This window comes from Bos grunniens, chromosome 16 (genome assembly GCF_055505025.1).
Source record: "Bos grunniens cultivar Pamir isolate PY7600 chromosome 16, Bosgru_T2T1.0, whole genome shotgun sequence".
In the NCBI taxonomy this organism is placed as follows: Eukaryota; Metazoa; Chordata; class Mammalia; order Artiodactyla; family Bovidae; genus Bos; species Bos grunniens.
In genome coordinates this window covers 20,817,433-20,841,995 of record NC_141180.1, presented here as the reverse complement: position 1 = coordinate 20,841,995, position 24,563 = coordinate 20,817,433, and the positions used below count along the sequence as shown (strand labels likewise).

The 24,563-nt window shown below is 35.3% G+C and overlaps 1 protein-coding gene and 1 pseudogene across 8 annotated transcripts in view; one reads left to right on the top strand and one right to left on the bottom strand.

Moving 5' to 3' along the window:
* Positions 1–24,563, top strand: part of RALGPS2 (Ral GEF with PH domain and SH3 binding motif 2) — a 163,734-nt gene that overhangs the window by 70,456 nt on the left and 68,715 nt on the right. For all 8 annotated transcript variants that reach the window (XM_086343620.1, XM_086343615.1, XM_086343613.1 and 5 more), the window contains 3 exons: positions 6,254–6,343; positions 9,780–9,872; positions 14,873–14,999. In XM_086343620.1, coding sequence (XP_086199746.1) covers positions 9,813–9,872; positions 14,873–14,999 — 187 coding nt within the window. In that variant the 5' untranslated portion in view covers positions 6,254–6,343; positions 9,780–9,812. The remainder of the gene's footprint in view (positions 1–6,253; positions 6,344–9,779; positions 9,873–14,872; positions 15,000–24,563) is intronic.
* LOC147356304 (small ribosomal subunit protein uS8 pseudogene) lies at positions 7,877–8,526 on the bottom strand (annotated as a pseudogene).

Here is a 24,563-nt window from a genome sequence, read left to right as displayed (position 1 = left end):
TTCTTACCTTTCCAGAATTTCACCCCTTATTGTCTAGCCGATTGTTCTCTGACTCTTGAAGCCATCAAGACTGTGGCCTTCTCTAAAATTCTCGGTGCACCACCTGGTAACCCTGAATGTCCTCAGACACTTAACTTTATAAGTGCAAATCTCATCCAGTGCATCTTACTTCTTTCAAAGATCTTTTCTCCAGTTTATGCCTTCTTTTGGTTCCTCTCTTGTGCTTTTAAATACTGTTTTTATAATTTGTAATTATAATCAGAGGAGCATTTCCAGAGATACCTGCTTCTCCACATTACCAGAAATGGAACTCTCCCACATCTTTTTAAAACTATGCTTTTTTCAATTGATAATCAAAACACTGGCACACATTGCCAGAAAACTGAAAAAATGCAGAAATGTATGAAAAGCTGGGGGGTAGGTGCAGAATCACCCAGAGATGACTGTTACTAATATTTTAGTATATATTCTTCCATTCTTTATTTTTTTCTTAATCTAATAGAAATCATGTTGTACATATAATTTACAGTCCTATTGTCTTCACGTATCATGAAATGTTACTGTATCATATTGATAAAATCACTTTGAAAACATTTTAAGTATCTGTATAGTCTCCTGTGACTTGACTCTATCAAAATTTTAATATTCATTCTATTTTGGCTATTTCTTTGGTCACTTTTATTTATGCCTTCTGGCCAGTGGCTTTCTGATTTTTTTTTTTGGTGGGGCGGGGGAAAGGTTGTCTAAATTTTTAAAAAATGTTACCTTTAGATAATTGGAAATTTGATTAATTAGAAATTAATGTTTTTAGAAATGATATTAATTTTAGGTTATGTTTGTAGAAAGACTCCTTTTTGAAAATGTTGATAGATGCTATCATATATTGTCTGTGATTTGCTTCACAGTATTAATGGAGCATTTGAGAGTGGGATGAGAGTAGAAGTGAGAAAACTTGGCCATAACTTGGTTGTTGAAGCTGGTTGATGTGTACTGGGGAGTTCATTATTATTATGTTTAGTTCAGTATACGTTTGAAGATTTCCATGATAAAAAGTTAGGAATTATCTTTAAAGCTTAACAAATGTTTGGCTGTAAATAAAAGGTTTTCATAACACTTTTATATGATTATAAAAGCTTGAATAAAGCAGCAACAGTTAGAAATAACCTCTGAATAAAAGTTTTCTAAGATATACTTTTTAATGAAATACTTGATTCACTCCTAAAATACTTTAAATGTTTGTTTGAATCTTCTGAAACTGCCAGTTCTGGCCTACGGAACTGGCAGGTTCATATGGTTAATCTAATGTATATTAGGAAGTATTATAATAAAACAACTGTGAATTCACCACCTAAACTAAGAATATTACCAAAACTATTGAAGCATTTTATATGTTCTCTGCTCTGTCCTCACTAAAAGGGTAACTATTATCTGAAAAAAATTTTTTATCTTTTGTCTTTTCTTAATTTGATTTTAAAAATTTTAACTCTTGTTATAATTCCTATATGAGTAGATTTACCAGAAAAAGTTGTGCCCCTAAACAATATATTGTATATCTTGCTTTTCATCTTTGTAAAACATATCATCAGACTATATATAGACTTCTGTGGTTGGCTTTTTTTCACTTGTATTTCTCTGCTGTATCCGTGATAATGCATATAGTGCTTACTCATTGATTTTCAGTGCTATCTTCTAGCATCTCATTGCATGAATGTATCAGAAAGAATTCATCATTCTTTTGAGGGTAAACTAATTTTGAGGGTGGACTAATGTGTCTCCTAATTTTTTGCTGTTGTGAAGAATGTTGCTATGAATATTCTAAGAGTTTGGGTGCCCATGTGCAGTAGTTTCTCTAATTGGTGGTTTTCAAACATTTTTTGCTATGACCCACAATAAGATAAAATATTTTTACATTGTAACTGAATATACAAACTAAAGTTTTCTGAAATAATACTTACCTGTATTAGACAATATGTACTTCGGTCTTTGCTTAAAAAAAAAAATTGCTGCTTAAACTTACTAAATTGGTTACCATAAAATAACGGGAAAACACTGTGATTTGTTTGAAAAATGTGTTCCTAAATACAAAATTTGTGTCAGAGAGAGTATATCCATGTTTAACTACATAAGACAATATATATTTTTAAAAATGATTATACCAGTTTGCTTTGAGCTTTCATCACTGTGTATCCTTATCAGCACTTGGTGTCATTAAACTTTGAAATCTAATTGATGTAAAATGACTCAACTTTTATTTTCATTCATTTAAATATTTACTAAGTTCCTACTATGTCCTGAATATTGGTCTTGATGTTGGGGATATATTAGTGAATAAGGAAAACAGAGATCATTCTCTTTATGGACTTTTTCATTCAGTTCTTCCTAATTTTAATTTTACTTTTTTTTTTTTCATTTTCAGACGTTCTATCATTTTCAGATTTCTCTGGTCATGTGTATTATTCTCTTATTTTTTATTTTAAACTCTTTATTGTAAAATAAAGCATGGATACAAAAAGAACCCATAAAACAAACATATGGTTTAATGAAAGTTTGGGAACTACCCTAGAAACCCCTCCATGTGCCTTCATCCCAGTTCACAGCCTTTCTTCCTCCAACAATAAGTACTGTCCTGACTTTTATAGCACTCACTGTCATGTATTTATTTTTATAGTTTTTATCACATAAATATGGATCCCTAACTTAGCCTGGCGAGTTTTTTTAATTTGTTAAATGTTTGCAACTTTTTAATTTGCAATTTCTCCCTTTATCCTTTTCTCTTCCTTACTATTTCCTGTGGAAGAACCTCTAGAGTCTCCCATAGTCTCCCATAGTCTATATTGCATTTTGTGTAGTATATGTTCTATGTTCTCTGGAAATTAGCTGCTAATTCCTAAGGTTTAGTTGGGTTCAGTGCCTTTGGCAAGAGTCTGGGTTGTATGGGGTTTCTTCATCAGATCTTTTCTGTGATATTAGTAGATACATTAGATATTAGATATAAAGAAATATTTTTAGTGGGGATAATTTTATAGAGATATTTTTCCCTCATCTAGTATTTGCATACCTAGAGATTCCATTTCATACAGGTAAGGAAGAATAAATATTTGATTTTTTTCACTTTATTTAGTGGTTTTGAAGATAATGAATTGGTGTTCTGTCATCCTTTAACAATGACAGAGTAGTTTTTAATTTTTTAATTTTATTTTAAACTCATAAATGTAAACATACATGATGTGAATCAGTATTTTCATTGCCATTATTATCATTATTGAAACTCATATTATCCTGTCATTGGCCAACAGGAGCCTCTTCAGGTTGGCTTTCATGACCTTTCTCATGACCCTTGTAATCTTGAACAGTTTCTTTGCTTTTGTTTGCAAAGACGTTGCATGTTCATTTTGTCCATTACCAGCTCTCTGCCTGGAATCAGCGTTTCTTTAACAAATGTTGGTTTCTTATAGTAGGAAATGGACCTAGGTGCTAAAAATGCTCATTGCTATTAGAGTGACCATAATTTCTAGGCTTTTTTAGCAGATATAGCTAGGATACCTATATGTCATACACACACACATATATATACCAACTACTTGAAGATAAAATATTTCATAAATTCATACTAGTACTTCTAATTCAAATTCAAGACCAGAGTTCTACTTAATCTCTTCCATATTATATCTGTATATCCTTTCTTCCACACCTGGAACCTGGTTTTTCATGAATTCGGGGCGTGATACAGTATCCTACAAGTTACTCATTTGCCTTAACCTGCATAAACAAATAACAGTCTCAGAATAGCAATACTAATGCCAATAATACTCCTTTAAACAGTTATGTACATATTCTTGCAAATGTTGTATTTCTTTTATAATAAATAGTATATAGTGTCTGGGCATATAGGCATTATATAATGTACTCTCCTTCTTTTAACCCTTATCATTCTTATTTCTGTGAATGTGTGTATTTAACGGTCACTGTCTTTCTAATGTTGGTGTTTCTCTAGTCATTTGATTTTCTGAAGCCTGTTCTCCAGGCATTTACTCAGGAAGGGCTCATTGGAACAATAATTCTTGAGTTCTTACACGTTGATAAGTTTGCCTGTCCTTTGTATGAAATTTTCTTTCCTTGATAATACTTGATGTAGTACTCCCATTTTTTTTCTGGCAAAGTGTTGCTATTAAAAAGTCTGATGATAATTAAATTTTCTTTTCCTTAAAAATCACTTTCTCTTTTCTTAGCCTAAAGATTTTTCTCTTTTAAGTCCAGTAATTTCATTAAACTGTGTCTTGCTGTTGATGATTCTGGGGCGGTATTATCAGGTGTGATTGGCTTTAGAAGGGACTGTGAATTGGGAAGCACCTACACTTAGCCTTTCTGTCATGGAGGTCTCAGGGTAGCTGGACTTCTTACGTGGTAGTTTAGGAATCCCATAGAGAATGTTCCAACAATCAAGGCATGGGCTGCATGCTCTTTTATGACCTTGTCACGGAAGTCAGTATCAGTTTTGTTAATTTTCTATTCCTTGAAGCAGTCATGAGCTTGTCTAGGTTCGATGAGAGGTGACATATACCCCCAACTTTCAGTGTGAGGAGTGACAAAGAGTTTGTGGCCATGTTTTTAAATTACCATAGTATTTGTCTTAAAATTTGACATTAAATTTATTAAGTCAGTGATCATGAAGTTTAGATTGAATCATAATTAATATTTTCTAATAAGGTTGTTGTTGGGCTTCCCTGGTGGCTCAGTTGGTAAAGAATCCACCTGCAATGCCCAGGGAGACCTGGGTTCAATCCCTAAGTTGGGTGGATCCCGGGGAGGAGGGTGTGGCAGCCCACTCCAGTATACTTGCCTGGAGAATCCCCATGGACAGAGGAGGCTGGCGGGCTGCAGTCCACGGGGTTGCAAAGAGTTGGAAACGACTGAGCGACTAAGCACAGGACAGCACAAGGTTGTTGTTAAAATAACCTTAACTTTAGATACATTTTAGAAGTAAAATTTATTAGAATCAGGGATAATTATTGTCATTAGTAGCTCAAATATAGTAACAAATATAAAGATGTCTTTGTAAAATATATTCATTTTACATTTACATATACACTTTAAAATATACAAATTTTGACAGTTTGTTTATAGATGAAAGTGCAAATAAATTCTGAAATATTTCTCAGAAGAAAAGGTGGTAGTGGCTTTATTTTTGCACTGAGATTTCTAACTACATCCTACTTTTAGATTTGTATAATTTTGAACCAACTGATAATGCTTTGATTTTGCTTTTATAGTACATGAATTGAAATATGTTATATAAAAAATGTATATTACATACATATTGCTCTGTGTCATATGATAAGCACACTATTTTCACCAGAGCATTTTAGTAATGTTACAGACCCATCCTGCCTTATGATGAATGATGTTTATTGTTTTTTAAAAGAAATTTTGAAGATGGTTTCATTGTAGAAAGCATTACATAATTGTTAAAAATACAATCTTGATTTTAGAATGACTTAGATATATTTTTCTTTAAGTAGTTTTATATTTTATCCTATTCATATCAGGAAAACCATACTTGAGATTCTTTACATTTAGGATTCTACTCCATGTAAATAAATGGCAGCATGGGATTATACAGACACAGAAAAACATACTATAAGTAGCATGTTTTACAGAGTCTGATCTTAGAGCTTATCTAATTCTGCCAGAGTGTTATAAAATACAGCAAAAAACACTTGTATACTGTTCTTGTTGCATCATTATGGTTTTATTGCTTTCTCTTTTCCTTCAAATTTTACATTCGCTTTTATAGATGAAAAATCATTATGATGTGTTTATGTGTCTGTACGAATGTGTATATATGTTTCCCTGATGGCTCAGCGGTGAAGAATATGCCTGCCAATGCAAGAGACGTGGGTTCGATCCCTAGATTGGCAAGATCCCCTGGAGAAGGAAGTGGCAACCCACGCCAGTAGTCTTGACTGGGAAATCCTATGGACAAAGGAGCCTGGTGGGCTACAGTCACAGAGAGCTGGACATGACTTAGTGACAGGGACTCACACACAAACAAATACTCATGTCTATATCTGTCTGTCTATATATGTGTATGAAGTATGTGCAGCATTTGAAGAGTTATGTCCTGGTGGTGAGTCAGGGGCAAGAGAAAGTATTTTTACACAATTCTCAGTGGTTCATCAAGTAGCTCTTGTCATTCTTTGATCCTGTAAGTAAAGAATCTTACCATTCACCTATTTTTATTTTTTATTTGCAGGTAAGCTTTTGGGTTGTTAGAGAGATTCTTCATGCTCAAACATTAAAAATTAGAGCAGAAGTTTTGAGCCACTATATTAAAACTGCTAAGGTAAGATAAACTTGTGCTTCTGTTTTTAATTCAGTCATTTACGAATGCTTGTGAGTAAGTATTTGCCTGTGTGACTATAGTCACTATTTATTGACGCTGGAAAATAAGGCCTACTGATTAACCTAAGATAATTTTTTAAATTGCATGTCTGTTTCCTTTGCCTTTTCTTCTATTCCTCCTATCTTCCTCCCCTTTCTTTTATACTTTCCCTCTCTTTCTCAGAGAAGCTGATTTGTATTTGGGCAGAGGTCAGATTATGATGAAGTTTAATATTTATAAAATATTTTGGTATATTCTGCAGGTGACTAAAAAAGCCTTGCAGGATTAAGTAGAGAAATACATATCAGTTATTTGTCTTTCATATAGATTATTCTGCCAACCATGTGGAGAATAAGACTTAATTTTAAAAGAACAGTATAAGTGAGGGTGTTAACCAAATACATTGAGTAACATAGATAATAGATGCAGCAGGAGAAATAGAACATGGATTTCAAAGACAGTTAAAATTTACAGAGGAAGATGGAATAGGACATTCCACAAGAGGTTACAGAATTTTGCTAAAATTTGTAACAACTCCAGATTTATGTCAAGTTGACTGAAAAGAGGTATAATGGTAGCCACATTCATTATTCTAATAATAAATACATAACTTATCTCACCTGTGAATGAAGGAAGATGGGATAAATTGAGGATACGATTTTTACAGTTGTAAAGTATTGTAATCATTGTAAGTCCTAACTGTTCCATGGCTTCCTTGAGCATCTGGGAGCAGTTGTATTCCAGCATTCTGTGGCACTAGGTGGCAGAGCTAGCCTTCTTAAAAGTTGTTATTTTTTCAGAAGTGTCATAAAATTTTAAAAAACATTCTTTGTGATATGTTAAAGATTGGATTTTAGCTAGTAGAATCCATGTCTTTTCTCCATAGATCCTGAATTTTCATTATTGTTTTCTGGTGTTTTTGTTAGTTTTTTTCTTTTTTTTATGAATGTTCCACTCAAAACCACCACATCCATTAAACCTGTCATTATTCTCATCAAATAATCATTTAATTCCTGTTCAGACTCATACTTTGAGTTATTTCTGATAGTGCTTACTTTTACCCCAAGGTCTAAATTCTTAATTTTTTTGTCCATTACTGTGTCTTCAGTCCCACTGGGGACTCTGCCTTCTATTTTGTTTCTTATGAAACAGGCAAGTCTTTCTCTTCTTTTAGTAGATGTTTCAGTTAGGTTCTATAGAGTCAGAAAACACCCACACATGTAAATGTATAACATGTATAAAAAGGTTTAAGAAATTATCTCATGTGATTGAGTTGGGGAGAGGCTGGCAAATTTGAGTCCGTAGGGCCAGTAGACAAGCTAGAGACTTAGGAAGGAGTTTCTGGATTTTTGCTGTTATCAATACCACTACTTATACAGCATTCTTGTGTGAATCTCTTGGTGCTCAGCTGCAGGTTAAAATACTAGAAATATAGAGAGAAAAGACAAATTACCTTCAAAGAAATGACAGTAAGACCAATAGCTTTCATCAGCCAGTACCTGATGTTGTTCTCCATTTGTGAATTCTTGTTTCATTTTCTTTTTCTTATTTTTCCTCTGAGGCATTTTGTTTGTATGAATTTGCATCCCTAGTTTTTATGAATCTACATCCCTAGAAAAAGAAAAAGAATCCAAGGATTTTCTCTCCTATGTGTTTTTGTCTTGCTTCTTCCTGGTCCATGATGACAGCTGAGGTTGTCAGTGCAATAAAACCAAACTGATGGGATGGGAGCAGGTTGTTCTGCCATTTTTCTAGTAATAGATCTTGAGTCACACATCAAATATGGGGCCCATCCCTCCACACTTACTGAGCCTGCCTGTGAGGTTCACAACAACTTTCTCAGCCCTGTGATCATCAGTGATTTCAAATGCACTAATGTAAGCATGCTTCATCATCACAGTTAGAAACCTGATGATGACTTTGGAGCACAGCCTAATAAGCACCTGGCTTTTGCCTCTCTTTTCGGCATTGTTGATACTCTAGAGAGCATCAGCCAAGACATTCATGCACCCCATTATGGTGGCACAGAAAGATGGCAGAAAGAGTCCTTGTGTTTTTCCCTTTCCCTTTTTTATTTTTTTAAACTTGAGTTCATATTTCTTGAAATTTTATAGGAGTTCTTTCAGACCAGAATTAAGGTGGTATTAGAGTTCATCAAAAGAATAGAACCCCTCGCCTTGCCTTGGTTCTCATATTCAAAACAGGCAATTTTTGTCTTGGAGTTTCTTAATAATTAAGGACAGTTTTACATGCTAAGACCTTTGAGGTGTAAACATCTGATAGTTTGGAGAAATCTGAGCAATTAGCAATAATTTGACAAAAGTAGATGATCTCTTGGTAAAGTGATGGAACCTAGCAGTAGCATGCGTGCACAGCATCATATGGGATTCTTCTGCATGGAGGCTAGAAAAAGCAACGTCTAGTGTTGGGAAGCAGGTAGATGTCCCAGCATGAACAAGGAAAAAAGGGATGGGGATTCAGGTGGGAGGAAGCCAGAAATTGAGGAGGGCTGTGAAAAGCAAGCTTGAACCCTAGCCCTGGAATGTTAGGGGTCCTTCTGCTGCTGCTGCTGCTGCTAAGTCGCTTCAGTTGTGTCCAACTCTGTGCGACCCTAAGGACAGCAGCCCTCCAGGCTCCTCTGTCCATAGCATTCTCCAGGCAAGAATACTGGAGCAGGTTGCCATTTCCTTCTCCCGTTAGTGAGCCTGCTGCTACTGCTGCTGCGAAGTCGCTTCAGTCATGTCCGACTCTGTACGACCCCATAGACGGAAGCCCACCAGGCTCCCCCGTCCCTGGGATTCTCCAGGCAAGAACAATGGAGTGGGTTGCCATTTCCTTCTCCAATGCATGAAAGTGAAAAGTGAAAGGGAAGTCCCTCAGTCGTGTCCAACTCTTAGCGACCCCATGGACTGCAGCCTACCAGGCTCCTCTATCCATGGGATTTTCCAGGCAAGAGTACTGCAGTGGGATGCCATTGCCTTCTCCTAGGAGGCAGGGGCACCTGAGTAGGACACAAATCAAGATCCTGGGTGCGGGCCTTTCTTTGAACTTGGATCATAAGGCAGAACTAGTAATAGTTCAGTATAAGAAAGGAAACTGCCTACTAGAAACAAGGATGCATACCAGATAACTTTGATACTGAGCCATAACTTTGGTTTTCTTAATGTATTAGACAACTGGAGGTAGATGTATTCCCAGAGCTAGGAGGGAGTTCTGTGTGGGCCAAAAATCAGCTTACTGTAAACACAGTGGATACCCCAAAAACAAATCTCAACAATGAGGGTAATAAGTATGCTATAAGAACCACCAGTTGCCTAAACTGTATTTGTCTTCAAGTTGTCTTGTATTCATGCTATTTATTTTTCATCTCTCCTCCCCCTTTTTCTAAATCTTCCAGAAGTTGTATGAGCTGAATAACCTTCATGCACTTATGGCGGTGGTTTCTGGCTTACAGAGTGCCCCAATTTTCAGGTTGACTAAAACATGGGCGGTGAGTAATCTTCCTTAGTTAATGATAGGTTAGACTGCCTGTTGGAAGTGAAGATGTTTTAGTTCCTTTTGTAGTTCTTAGTAAAGTTAATATTATGATAATAGATAAGGATTTTTTAATTAGTTTGTACTCTGTTCTTTGAAACCTACATTTTTTCCTCTCCCCTTAAATAAGTATTTCATGAGGCTTGTTAAGTATTTTGAGCTAAAACCAACTTGGTGCTTGGTTTCTGCTCTTTAGGAAATCATCTTTGTAGAACTTTTTAAAACATCTTTGACAATATAGAATTTCAAGTTTACTGATGGGAAACTGTAAATGTGAAAATAAATTGCATTAATCATGTAAAGATTATGCTTTTGGAAAATTTGAGAAAGATATAAATTGTAAGTTGCCCCCCAAATTTACTGATTCAGATTTCCATTACAATATTTTTACTCAGTAAACTCTTGGGTTTTTTCCTTAGGAATAAAGGAAAATCTGATAGCTAACAGGGAAGTAGGCAGTGTTTCTGCACATTGTGATATTATGCTAATCATACTTGGTTCTGTTTAACAGGGTCAGAGTGTGAGGTTTTACTTTTGCACATTTGTGTATTTTTATGGTTGATCAATGTGATACTGGCCTCAAGCTTGCTGGGTATTTTTCATTTAGGTTTTATAGAACTGAAACTTTAGATTCAGTTAAATCTGTTCATATTAATACTGTTCTTTAATGTTAAAGAGGAATGGTTTTGTTTACTACATTTTGTGCAGAGGGTTAGTGTGTTCTTACTGTCCTGGAATAAAGACTTGACTAACTTTATCACAGTTTTTTACTTACTAAAATATAATTTTGTGTTTAATTAGCCTGCTGTTCTCACTTTTCATAGTGTCTGAAGAGACAGATGTTTCTCATACTGGAAAAACATTAGTATGGAAGAGCTTATGATCTTGTTTATATTTCATTTGTATTTTAGAAACACCTGAGTGAACAGTTTTCCTACTCTAAAAATTATTTTTAATAATGATGACCTAATTCTCTTTTATTAAAACTTTAATTTAATGAGGGAATGGAAGTGATTATAAATATATAGTCATAATTCCATCTTTGAAGTTTTAGGGAAAAGAAATTGTACTCTGGTTTATATTGTGGTTTAGAAATGAGATACATTTCCCTCAAGTTAATTTTGTTTCCTGAAGTTATTTTCATTGTCTCTGTCTCATGTCTTGCATCAAAAATAGTTTTGTTTAAATTTAGTAACAGCTCCATTATTAATCTGAATAAAATTTTTGGTGTTCATGTTAAACTTGAAAATATTCTGCAGTTTTGCTAGGTACTAATTGTTTGACGTGCATAGTGGATGATATAGACAAAGTCCTGTTCATATAGAGCTAACATTCTACTGGGAAAAGATAAGCTGTAAATATATAAATGATATATCATAAATAATGATGAATGCTCTGTAGAAAAATAAAACCGAGTAAATGAGATGTAAAATACTTCCCTCATGCTTTTCTGTGATATGTGGTAAGAATTTCTGATAAGTGATTAGACCCAGTTGCAGTTGGACCTGGCAATTGAAAAGGATTGATGACCTTGTCAAAGATGTTGGAATGATTAGATTTGAGAGAATAGTGAAGGAAAAAATGGGACAGTAAGAATAGAGAATGCCTTTGAGGAATTTTGTTGTGAAGTACTGAGGTGAGGGCCAGCGGTAACTAGAAGAAATGTGAGATTAAAGATTTGTGGTGTTTTGCTTTGATTTTAAAGATGAGATCCGTGACAGTATGCTTGAGTGGTAGTACAGTGATCTAATAAAATGAGGAGGTAAACAAGAAGTCAAGGCTGTGATACCATAGATTAGCCCAGAGGAGATAAGGTCCAGTACTCCAGTGGGGCAGGAACAGTGTCTCCGTTTTAACAGGAGAGAAGGGGGTGCATTTGGTTACAAACACAGGTATGTTGGTAGATTTGGTGGTGGGATTCTGCAGAATTCTGTTTCATAAGACATAAGAAGCAAGGTCATTAATTGACAGTGGGAGAGGTATTGGAGGTTTGAAGAGAAAGGAAAGGATGAAAGTCATCAAGGGGACTGTGAGAGTGAATTAATTAGGGAAACATGTAGGTCTTAGGTGGAGAAGGCAATGGCACCCCACTCCAGTACTCTTGCCTCCATGGACGGAGGAGCCTGGTGGGCGACAGTCCATGGGGTCGCTAAAAGTCAGACATGACTGAGCGACTTCACTTTCACTTTTCACTTTCCTGCATTGGAGAAGGAAATGGCAACCCACTCCAGTGTACTTGCCTGGAGAATCCCAGGGACGGGGGAGCCTGGCGGGCTGCCTTGTCGGGGGTCGCACAGAGTCAGACATGACTGAAACGACTTAGCAGTAGGTCTTAGGAAGGTCCACTTGAGATTTTTGGTCATGAACTTAGAGTGAAACTTAGTGTTCAGCATTACCATGAAGAAGTGCTGAGAATTAATTGTATTTAACCAGTTGGAATTTTTTTAGGCGTGTTTGTACCACAGAGGGGTCAAGGATAGTACAAGAGATAAAGTAGGTAAATATAAAAGTTGTGATAGATGAGGAATCTAACCTAAGTAAAAGGAAAGAAATAATGAACAGTGAAAGGGTAGTATGGTGGAAAATCCTGGTGCCCTCAAATACAAGGAATGTACCAAAAAACAACATCACAAATGGGGGAAATATTAGAAACATTATTTTTAACATCAAGCAAAAGTATGCTCATTTTCACTGTTTCTACTCAACATAAAAATTTTAGCATAGTCAAAAAAGATTAGAAATAATAAGATATATCCTCAAAAAATTAGAATTACATTGAGTTACCATTTATCTATCAACTCCACTTCTGAGTATATACCCAAAAGAATCATAAGATTGGGACTCAAACAGGCATTTTTATACCAGTGTATAAAAAAGCATCATTATTAACAATAACCAATAGGTATGAACTATCCAAATGTTCACAAACAGATGGATGAATGTACAAAATGTGGTGTAAACATACAATGAAGTATTATACATCCTTAAAAAGGACTGAAATTCTGACACAAGCTGCACCTTGGATAAACCTTGATGATGATATGCTCAGTGAAATAAGCTAGACACAGTAAGACAAATAGTGAATGATTCCATTTATATGAGGTGCCAAGAGTAGTCAATCATTCAGACAGAGTAAAAGGTGGTTCCCAGGGCTGAGAGGAGCAAGAAATGAGGAGTTCTGTTTAATGGTTACAGAATTTCAGGGAAGATGGAAAGAGTACTAGCCATGGATAATTGCAATGATTGATGGATAATGTGAATGAACTTACTGCCACTAAACTATACACTTAACACTGGTTAAAATGGTAAATATTATGTATATTTTACCACAGCTTTTAAAAATAGTCCTCTGAAAACAAGTCTCTGCTATCCCACCCCAAATTGAATCCTTTCATTCTGACTATTGATTTGTTATGAAAATTGCAAAATGTATTATTTTTATACATATCAGACTCCATGCTTCTTCAGTTTTGTGTTTCAGATATGTCAAAATCAGCTATGAGTTCCAAGTAATTTGTTTCTCCAGATATTGTACCAGAGTTCTGGAATGATTGACTTTGGGAAAAAAAAAAAAGATTTCTTGTTATCCTTGCTATGTCATGCAGTATATTTTGCATATTCAAATACTTTGTTATGTGGGAGAGAAAAGAATGTTTGGATTTATAGATCGAAGTGGAGAGTTGCACCAAATCTTGAAAGTTGTAATCAAGTGTATTGAAATTGGGCCACAGAAAGTCGTGAAACCAGTGTTTGCAGGAAAACCCATCTAAAACATTCAGGGATGCTGGTTAGACAGTTTTTTTGTTTTTGTTTTTGTTTTAGAGATTATCTAAAGATAATCTGTTATCTTGGAGCCTGTGAAAAATAGATTACAGCATCAATCCCAACTATATTACTTGTAATATTAAAAAGAGTAGTGGATTAGATGTTAGAATACTCTGTCTCCAGGACCAGACTGAGACCCATAAAAGCAGGACCTAGTCTTCGTGAATGATGACTGACGAGTGTTGGTGTGTTCTGCTTCTCCTTGGGGTCTCAGTCACCTCATCTTTAAATTAGTCCTCTTGACTTTTCTCTTAACCTCGTAGGAGAATTAGATGAGAATTTTATAGGTGGAAGTGTTTTGCCTGCTATAAAATAACAAATATTTTATGACATAAAGTGAAATTACAACATAATGAAATAGTAACTTCACATATTTAAAGAAGAGATTTTTTTTCCCAAAGTCTTTGAAATACTTAAAAACATGTATTTTCTGAATCTTTTAGTTAATATTATTTCGGATGACTGTCCTTGCTTTTCTTTTATTCCCCTTGATATCTCCATTTTTCTCAAAGGGCACGCACTACAGATCTACTCCTCAAGCCTCCTAAAACAGCTGCAGTTGATTGTTCAACTGTATATAATACAGCACTGATCAAAGGGATCAAGGAAAAAAATGTCAGAAATCCAAACATGTAAATTGTAGTTTTATAGTACTGGAAGAACTAGGTATGGTTAGAGTCATCAAGAAAAGTTATTACTTAAATTATGAAATTCAGTATTTATTTCCTAATGCTTATTTACATAATTAACTATCTTTGAGGGGACAGGACAAGTCATGAAAATATTTGGGCCTTTGACGTGAATATGAATATATAATTATTTTAAATTAGGAAAATGAATAATAAAAATTGTTTAACCATTTAAAATAGTAAAGATGAGAAATAATGTATTATAATTTACTACTTAGTAAGTTAATTATTTTACGTACATACAAAGTATATTGTATTTTATAAATAATGAATATGGGTTTATTATATTAATAAACATGTCTGATTTTGTTTTATTTACATACTACAAAAATATAATTAAAGAAAATAAAACTTTGAAATTAAAATTCAAATTTATAGTAATTCTAAGTCTTTAATAAAATTGGATACAGAGATAACTTGGGCTTTTCTGTTTGTCTTATAGTTATTAAGTCGAAAAGACAAAACTACCTTTGAAAAACTAGAATATGTAATGAGTAAAGAAGATAATTACAAAAGACTCAGAGACTATATAAGTAGCTTAAAGATGACACCCTGCATTCCCTATTTAGGTGAGTTATGTCACTGTATATTCATTATGCCTAGTTGTTGCTTTGCTTTAATCAATAGTTTATAAAAAATTCAGTGTATTTTAAAAGTTTGTGTGTCCTTTAAAGAAATTAAAGGATTCTTAAGTTGAAAAAATTGTCTAGAGGAATGTGTTACCTTACTACCTGGAATGTATTTTCATTTTTTCTTAGAAATGAAGCATATGGTAAAGCCATACATTTTTCCTATTTTAGTAATGCTTTAAAAGAATGAACTAGTAGTTTGCAGTGAAGTTTAATGCTGTGAAAATATTTAACATTTACTTAAGAAATTGATCAAAAGATACAATGAATTTATTGTCAACATCATGAGTTCTTAGTTTATATTGTTGGCAGGTATTTTAACAGTGAATTATGAAAAACAGTCTCAATGAAGGTGTTATTGTTTTTCTGGAAGAAATTAGCTGTTTAGCTGTGGAAATTTAGCTCAGTGCTGAGACAAATCTGTATTTTACATATTATTACACATAGTGTGTATCTCTTTATTGTATATTTTACAGTGTTGATGAATTCCAAGAAGCATTAAACCAATAACGTAAGATGTTCACCAAAATATGAATAGTAATTGTTCATTAGGTGTTTGAATAAAAAAATGACTGAAACTATACCTTTTTAATGTATATGTGAATTTAAATACAGAAAATATATTATGTATACCTAGTATATGCATTATATTATGTATACCTAGTATATGCATTAAAATAAATTGACTTGATCCTATGTAGAGAGTAATCAAAAGATAACATTTGTTTTTTCCCGGTATCCCCTTTTACCTCCTATTTCCACTCTGTCTTTTATGTAACTACTCATACTGGATTTTATCATAACTGTTTCTGAAAATCATGGAAAAACCTGTTCCTTGTTTAGGAGACTCTACAGTGTCATCTTTGAAGTCTTTATAGTACCACTGAACACAAAGTACCAGTATAGTACCAGAACTCAAAGCAGGGCAGAGACAGCTGATGCACTGTCCTTCAGCTGCTCTAGAGCATCACCTTAGTTTGTCAGAGATCTCAACTCATCATATCATTGTGGGACATTCTCAGAGTCCAGTGGGAATAGGAAATGTTGCACATCCTGTGTTGAAGGCAGAGCACTCCTGTGCATTGTGCAGTGGCCACGTACTGTTTGTCTGTTTCTTTGATACATGGTTCAGGGCCATAGTAAACATAACTCAGGCTCTAAGCTGATATTAGGAAAGGCATTCTGCATACGCTCTACTTTCTACTATTACCTTGGCTTTGACATTCTTAAAAGTGGGGAAAGGAAGAATAGAGGACTTTTTAAAGTCATCAATATCTTCATACTCCATAAAAACATAAACTTTTCATAACATAAAGAACATTAGACAGAATTTTTTGAATTCACGTCACTCAGTTGTGTCCAACTCTTTGTGACCCCATGAACTATAGTCTGCCAGGCTCTGTTCATGAAGTTCTCTAAGCAAGGATACTGGAGTGGGTCGCCATTCCCTTCTCCAGGGGATCTTCCCAACCTAGAGATTGAACCCAGGTCTCCCAAATTGCAGACTGAGAATTGGGAACTGTAAATTCCAAAATGGCTCTATGATATTCATTTTTCAAGTCATTGAATTGTCTTCTTTAAGCCTTGTTTTCTTTACCTAGAAGTAGCACACATGTTTTTCTTGAGGCTGGGTGGGATGACAGTGATCTCTTCTATATAAATCACTTATACTACACTTGAGAAAACCAAAGTCCAGAAAGGTAGAAGAGCTGATTCAGAATCCTAAAACCTAGTTAATGACAGTTCTGAGGTTCTGACCTAACATCCTTCCAATTATAGCTGCTAAACTCTTATTCTAAAATTTACTGATTCCACAATTGTGTTTTTTCTCATTGAAATAAATATTTTTTGCAAATTTCATAATTTTTTTTTTTTTTAGCAAAGGAGACTAAGATTATTTTCTATTAAAGAGGACAAAATAACATAAATCCTTGTGCTGTGATGTCTAGTTCAGGGGTCTTTGTTTTATATTTATCCACATAGAAACTTCAGTAGAGGGTTTGAACTTGTCTGTGCCTGTGCACTTAAGCACACTCTTATATACCTATGAGGGTGTGGTGGGAAATCATTGAAATAGTGGAATCTGGACAAGTTTTCCTTTAGAAAATATACCTGTTTTCTCCCAACTCTGATACCTGAAATGGAGTATTTTTTCCTGTGGGTTAAGGCAAATGAAGAAAACACTGAGGTATAGAAGTTAGTTTGGAGAAAATAATAAAACCATAATCTTTCCTGTGTCTTCAATTTGGTCTGCATTAACTCCTCTTTTCAGTTACTTTTCACTTTATATATTCTCATGACCCAGAATCTTCCTTACTGCAATTCTCCACCAGTAGCACCAGTCTCTCTTGATTTACCTTCTAATTTATGGCTTTTGTTTTTTTGACTCCTCTTTCTCTGCCTTTCTCTCAAATCTGTTCTTTTAAAGGTCTCAGTCCTTTCCATTTATTCCATACACACACTTAAAATGGTCTCATTCAGCTTTTTCCCATATATCACCTGATGACTGCCAAATCTCAGATTGGACCTATATATTCAATTGGCTTTGTGGCCTAGTAATTCCTAATTCTTGTGGCCTAGTAACATTTTAGGTACTCAGATACTGATTGAATGAGATATCTATTGGTAACTCTTAATTTAGCATGTTCAGAAGTATATTCATCATTTTCCCCCTTTTTCTATACCTGATCCCCATCTTATCTCCTAGCTTAGTGACCTAGTGATCACAGTGTTGCATTATCTACACTGCTTCACCACCCTCAACACTTGGCGGGTTTTCTGTTCTTTGTTTTTGGCTTTACTGAATTTCTCCTCCTCCCCTACTTCTCATACCATCTGTTAGTTTAGTTCAGTTCAGTTGCTCAGTCATGTCCGACTCTTTGCGACCCTCTGTTAAGCAAGATGCATGTTTGTGAGGGTTATCAAGAATTAGAAGCCAAAGTGAAAGTGTTAGTTGCTTAGTCGTGTCCGACTCTTCACAACTATATGGACTGTAGCCACCAGGCTCCTCTGTCTGTGGAATTCTCCAGGCAAGAATACTGGAGTAGGCTGCAATGCCCTCCTCAAGGAGATCTTCTGGACCTGGGGATTGGACCTGGGTCTCCTGCATTGCAGGCAGATTGTTTACCACCTGAACCACTGGAAAAACCCCATTAGAAGCCAAAGGGTGAAGGGGAATGGCAAAAACTTATGCTAAAAATAGAAAACATACACTTTCAGTCTAGTTCAATTCAGTTGCTCAGTCATGTCCGACTCTTTGAGACTCCATGGACTGCAGCAAACCAGGCTTCCCTGTCCATCACCAACTCTCAAAGCTTGCTCAAACTCAGATCCATGGAGTTGGTGATGCCATCCAACCATCTCATCCTCTGTCGTCCACTTCTCCTCCTGCCTTCAATCTTTCCCAGCATCAGGGTCTTTTCCAATGAGTCAGCTCTTTGCATCAGGTGGCCAAAGTATTGGAGTTTCACCTTCAGCATCAGTCCTTCCAGTGAATATTCAGGACTGATTTCCTTTAGGATGGACTGGTTGGATCTTGTTGCAGTCCAAGGACTCTCTCCAGAGTCTTCTCCAACACTACACAGTTCAAAAGCATCAGTTCTTCAGTGCTCACCTTCCTTTATAGTCCAACCTCACATCCATACATGACTACTGGAAAACTTTGTCGGCAAAGTAATGTCTCTGCTTTTTAATATGTTGTTTAGGTTGGTCATAGCTTTTCTTAATTTCATGGCTGCAGCCCCCATCTGCAGTGATTTTGGAGCCCCAAAAAATAAAGTTTGTCACTGTTTCCGTTGTTTCTCCATCTATTTTCCACGAAGTGATGGAAGTGGATGCCATGATCTTAGTTTTCTGAATGTTGAGTTTTAAACCAACTTTTCACTCTCCTCTTCCAGTTTCATCAAGAGGCTCTTAAGTTCTTATTTGCTTTCTGCTGTAAGGGTGGTGTCATGTGCATATCTGAGGTTATTGATGTTTCTCCCAGCAGTCTTGATTCCAGCTTGTGCTTCATCCAGTCCAGTGTTTCTCAAGATGTACTCTGCATATAAGTTAAATAAGCAGGGTGACAATATACAGCCTTGACATACTCCTTTCCTGATTTGGAACCAGTCTGTTGTTCCATGTCCAGTTCTAACTGTTGCTTCCTGACCTGCATACAGATTTCTCGGGAGGCAGGCCTGGTGGTCTGGTACTCCCATCTCTTGAAGAATTTTTCAGTTTGTTGTGATCCACACAGTCAAAGGCTTTGGTGTAATCAATAAAAGAGAAGTAGATGGTTTTCTGGAACTCTCTTGCTTTTTCGATGATCCAGTGGATGTTGGCGATTTGATCTCTGGTTCCTCTGCCTTTTCTAATTCCAGCTTGAACATATGGAAGTTAACAGTTCACAGACTGTTGTAGCCTGGCTTGGAGAATTTTGAACATTACTTTGCTAGCATATGAGATGAGTGCAATTGTGTGGTAGTTTGAGCATTCTTTGGCATTGCCTTTCTTTGGGATTGGAATGAAAACTGACCTTTTCCATTCCCTTGGCCCCTGCTGCGTTTTCTAAATTTGCTGGCATGTTGAGTGCAGCACTTTCACAGCATCATCTTTTAGGATTTGAAATAGCTCAACTGGAATTCCATCACCTCCACTAGCTTTGTTCATAGTGATGCTTCCTAAGGCCCACTTGACTTTGCATTCCAGAATGTCTGTCTCTAGGTGAGTGATCACACCATCATGGTTGTCTGAATCATGAAGATCTTTTTTGTATAGTTCTTCTGTGTATTCTTGCCAGGAATATTCTGTATTCTGTACAGAAGTATTCTGTACAGAAGTATTCTGTGTATTCTTGCTAAGAATATTATGTATTCTGTACACGAAACATACACTTTAGCATCTACATAATTTTATACATTGGATTCTCCATGTAATTATTCATCCCTATACCAGTCTGTGAAGAAGCATCTGAGATTGTGAGATGATTGTGGAACATTTGGCACAAACATTTGGTAGACTTGGGACAGGAAAATGAAACAGTGAAATATTTGTCAGACAAGTTCTTGTGATGCAGTTAAGCTCATTTCCAGCATGAAAATCACCTTTTTAATGCAGTGACAGTTTCATTTTATAGCACACTTTGAGATTAAATGTATTCATCCCATCTATCAAAACAAACATGCTTTTCCTAAGAAAATGTGAAGCATTTCAACTTTATACAACTTTTTGACTGCTTGATTTATTTATATCATATGCAGCTGGTTTATTTTCTCATTCCTAATCTTCAGTACTAAAGTATGTTGAAGAATGAAGATTTTACAATAGTTTATATCCTGTTAATATTTACATTTTTCATATTTTGTCCTTATTAAAAATGAATTAGGATCATGGTTTTTAAATTTAACTTTTCTTCAGAATTTTTTCCCCACTCATATTAAACTAGGCCTAGTGCAGATAGATGCCAAAAATGACAATATTTACAAGATGCTGTACATTTGATAGGAGATAACTTGTCCTGAAGACATTTGAGAGATAATACTCATTGTGCATATTAGGAGCTTCTAGTTAACTATCCCTCCTCAAGTGTACAGAATTTGCATAATGCTATCCTTTATCCAGATGACTCCATGGTAAAGAATCCACCTGCCAAGTGGACGACCAGGGTTGGATCCCTGGGTCGGGAAGATCCCCTGGAGAAGAAATGGCAGTGTATGCCAGTATTCCTGCCTGGGAAATCCCATGGATAGAGGAGCCTGGCTGGCTACAGTCCATGGGGTTGCAAAGAGTCAGACAGAACTCAGTGACTGAATAACCACCCCTTGTCCTTTAGTGTCTGCGAAGGTTCTTTTGGAACAGATACGTCAACCAAAAGAATCTGTACTGTACAGAGAAAAGGTAAAGGTTAATCACCTACTCTTAACATAAGAGGCATTATCCAAACTAACAGTGTTATTAATGTTATGAATTATGAACTGAACCAACCATCATTCTCTGTGAAATTTAAAACAGAAAATGAAGGCTTACATACTGACAAAACTCTTACTTTGATACTGCCAGATTTATTTATAATTCAATGTGGATTAAATTATAAAAAGTAGAAAATGTTTTCTTGGCTTTCAACTCATCATCTGTTGAAAAGTTGTCTCTTCTGTTGGTTTGCATTCAAGGTAAAAATTAGTCAGCCTGGACGATATAGTGAAAAGTTCTTAGGCTAAGGATGCAGTTTTTCTGGAGAGAAATAGTTTGGCAAATTTCAAGGAAAAAATTGTTTTATATGAGAATTATTGCTTTAAATCTGAAAATCATTAACAGCACTCATTTGTTCTTGTCATTGGAGAACAGTCTTAAGGGGCTTATTAGAGAATTTGGCATGGGAAGTTTTGCTTTGCTGGAGAGAGGGCAAAAGAGCATTGTGCAAAAATAATTTAGTTGTTGTATGAAACATGATAAATATTCTTTCATGTGCGTTTTCTAGCCTCATTTCTACTTTATTTATGTAACTTTGGGAAGATGCAGTAGCTCAACCAGCTTAGGATGTTTTCTGGGAAGGAAAGCATATGTTTTTAAAACTATGGAAATAAGGAAGTTGTTGCAGTTCTATACACTGCTTCCTATCAAGTAGAAGCAGAATGTTACAGAGAAAAGTAAGATGGCCTAACTCTGTCTCTTATAGAGACACCCCCCAACTTAATTTGCAATTTTGTATGTTAGATTTTCAAGATAGCCCCCTCTCACCCCCCTCTCTTTTTTTTCCCTTTTTTGAGAAGAGAAAATCTGTCTTTATGTTGGGCTTCTCTGATGTCTCAAGATAGTAAAGAATCTGCCTGCAATGCAGGGTTTGATCCCCGGGTTGGGAAGATTCCCCGGAGAAAGGAATGCCAACCTGCTCTAGTATTCTTGCCTGGAAAAGTCCATGGATAGAGGAGCCTGGTGGGCTTTTTTTTTCTTTTCCTTTTGTGAGAATAGAAAAGCTTTCCTTATATCCATCTGTAATAAAGAATATAAATTGTACCCTTTCCATCCCCTATCGTCTGACAAGAAGTATTTTGTTTTCATTAATCTCTCTCCCTCAGCAGTGTGTAATAAACCCTTAGTTTTTCTTGGTCCAGGGCTCTATGCTTAGCATCTCAAATAAAAGTGGGCACTTAATATTTAATACTTAACTGGTTGACTTCATTAATTAAATTATCCCTTTCTGGCTCTTCCCATTGTTCCAGCAATTTTATTCGTGTGTCATTTTTTGTATACAACTCCCTACCTTCTCCCAGTGTTCCGCTGGCTATCCAGTGTTTGCTTAGCGCTGTTCTTGGTGATAGATGTAGAGCAGGGATCAGAGTGGACTTCAACCCTTCCTTTGTGGAACTTAACATCTCTTTAATACCAAGGACTGTGTTGATGTCATTACCTTGTGAATAACCTCTCCTATCTCCTAAGCTGTGAAAGAGGTGCATAACATTACCAGGCCTTGATAGCAGTGCCCTCATCACAGCAATGTTTGAAGCACGCCTAAACTTGCAAGGACCTTCAGATTTTATCTGATCCTCTTTAATGTTTCTGGAGTTTTCAACCTATCTTGATCCCTTAGAAGAATATAGTTCTTTAATTTTATATTAGTTTTAGAAATTTTTGCTAATCTATGTACAAATATTTTCAAAAACAGTAGCTTTTTATTCACATTTCTACAAAGATATTTTGACAAAGTCCAAAGTTTTAATGAGGGTGTTTTCCCTGCCTCTTTGGTAGAATTTTACGTGGTTAAATGTATAAAAGTCTTTGGCACTGATCTCAAAAATGCCTAATGGTCAAAAAATGTCACTGGCTTTTAATATTTTAAGAGTTTTATTCCATTTTCCTTTCTTTGATTTGTAGGTAATACACACCATGGATTACTTTACCTTATTCTTCTCACTAGGATTACATAGTGAATTCTAAAACAGCAATAAAGCATGTTCAGTCATTTTATTCTGAATCCTGAGAATGAGGTCTGAAATGAGCTCTGACCAAATGGCAGCTAGCCCTAGCTTTTTCTTTAGCCAAAATTACATTCCCATTTTCCATTACCTCATTTATATCCTTTTTTACTCTCATTTTTTTATATATATATTTAAAATTCTTCTAACTTTCTTTAATAGTGTATTTTATGAAGTTTACTTTAGACCATTCAGAGACTTGTGATATAAAAGGGCTAGGGATGGGGTTATATTGATTGCTTTCCCATTTTCATCGTTTTGGGGTTTGTTTGTTTTTTTTGAAGGGCCTATATCTTTAAAATATATGTATATTATGTGTAGAAGTTATATAGATCTGCATTTTAATCATAAAGAGAATCAGATTCCCCCAGTTCCAACAGCTTTGCCAGCAGTGTTTCCAACTTGATATTTCAGTAACGTGTTTCGTAAATTTTTTAGCAAACCTTAATAGGAGGATAATAATAAAAATCTTAAGTAACATTTATTTGCAACTTAATCCCGTATGCCCAACATTGTACACTTTACATAAATTTTCTAATTTGTTACAACAGTTTATAAGTGATATTATTATTCATGTAAGTGAAAAAACCTGAACAAGGGAGGTTAAATTGACTTGCTCTTAAGATATGCATTATAACCATTTCATTTATAGCTCCAAGAAAGCATTATGGAATTATATTAATATTTTAGAAATCTGTCTTTAGTTTTAATTTTGAGTTCATCTTGAAAACTGAGCTTATTTTTATGGCTTCTTTAAGGAGAGGTCATGCCATCATTAAGTAGAATCATTCTTTTCTTACTTATTTTCTCAGACACTAAAAGAATAAAAAAATCATTAGGATATAATCATCTTTAACTTACTATTGATTAATTCAAGTATATAAAAATCATATCACAGTAGTACAGATTTACAGGTAATTTGAAACATTTTCATAGTTGTAGAAGCTTTTACAGTTTTCTTATATGATTACCAGTAGGAGTCCTAACAAATATAATGCCAAAAGAATTAGCACTCCTTGACTCATAGAGTCAAGTGAACATTAAACTGAAAATCTGATCTTTACACTCACACAGGCTTGGAGCCTGAGGATGAGTTTATTAGTTCATATGTACTTAATTTTAGAGATGTCAAGGTTCCTTAATATTGACGATGTCCCATTGAGTGGAGGATAGAGTCTAAGTCATTTTTAGGATAAGCTTCATTTCATTTATTAAAAATAACTAAACATAAGTAATCCTTCTATAAACCAGCTCCAAGTTTATAGCTCAATGTTACTGAAGGTAAGGCAACCACATCTTATTCCCGAGTAACCTGTAAAGTGGCTAGCTATCAGACCTTGCCTACCATACATGCGACTTAACCTAATCGCTCACAAGATTCTCATTAGGCTGAAATCTCTTAGTATGGCTATTCCTTTTTTTATTTTTTTGGCTGTGCCACACAGCATGTGGGATCATAATTTCCCAACCAGGGACTGAACCCTAGCCCCCTTCATTGGAAGCGTAGAGTCCTAACCACTGGACCACCAGGGGAGTCCTTTTTTTTTTTTTC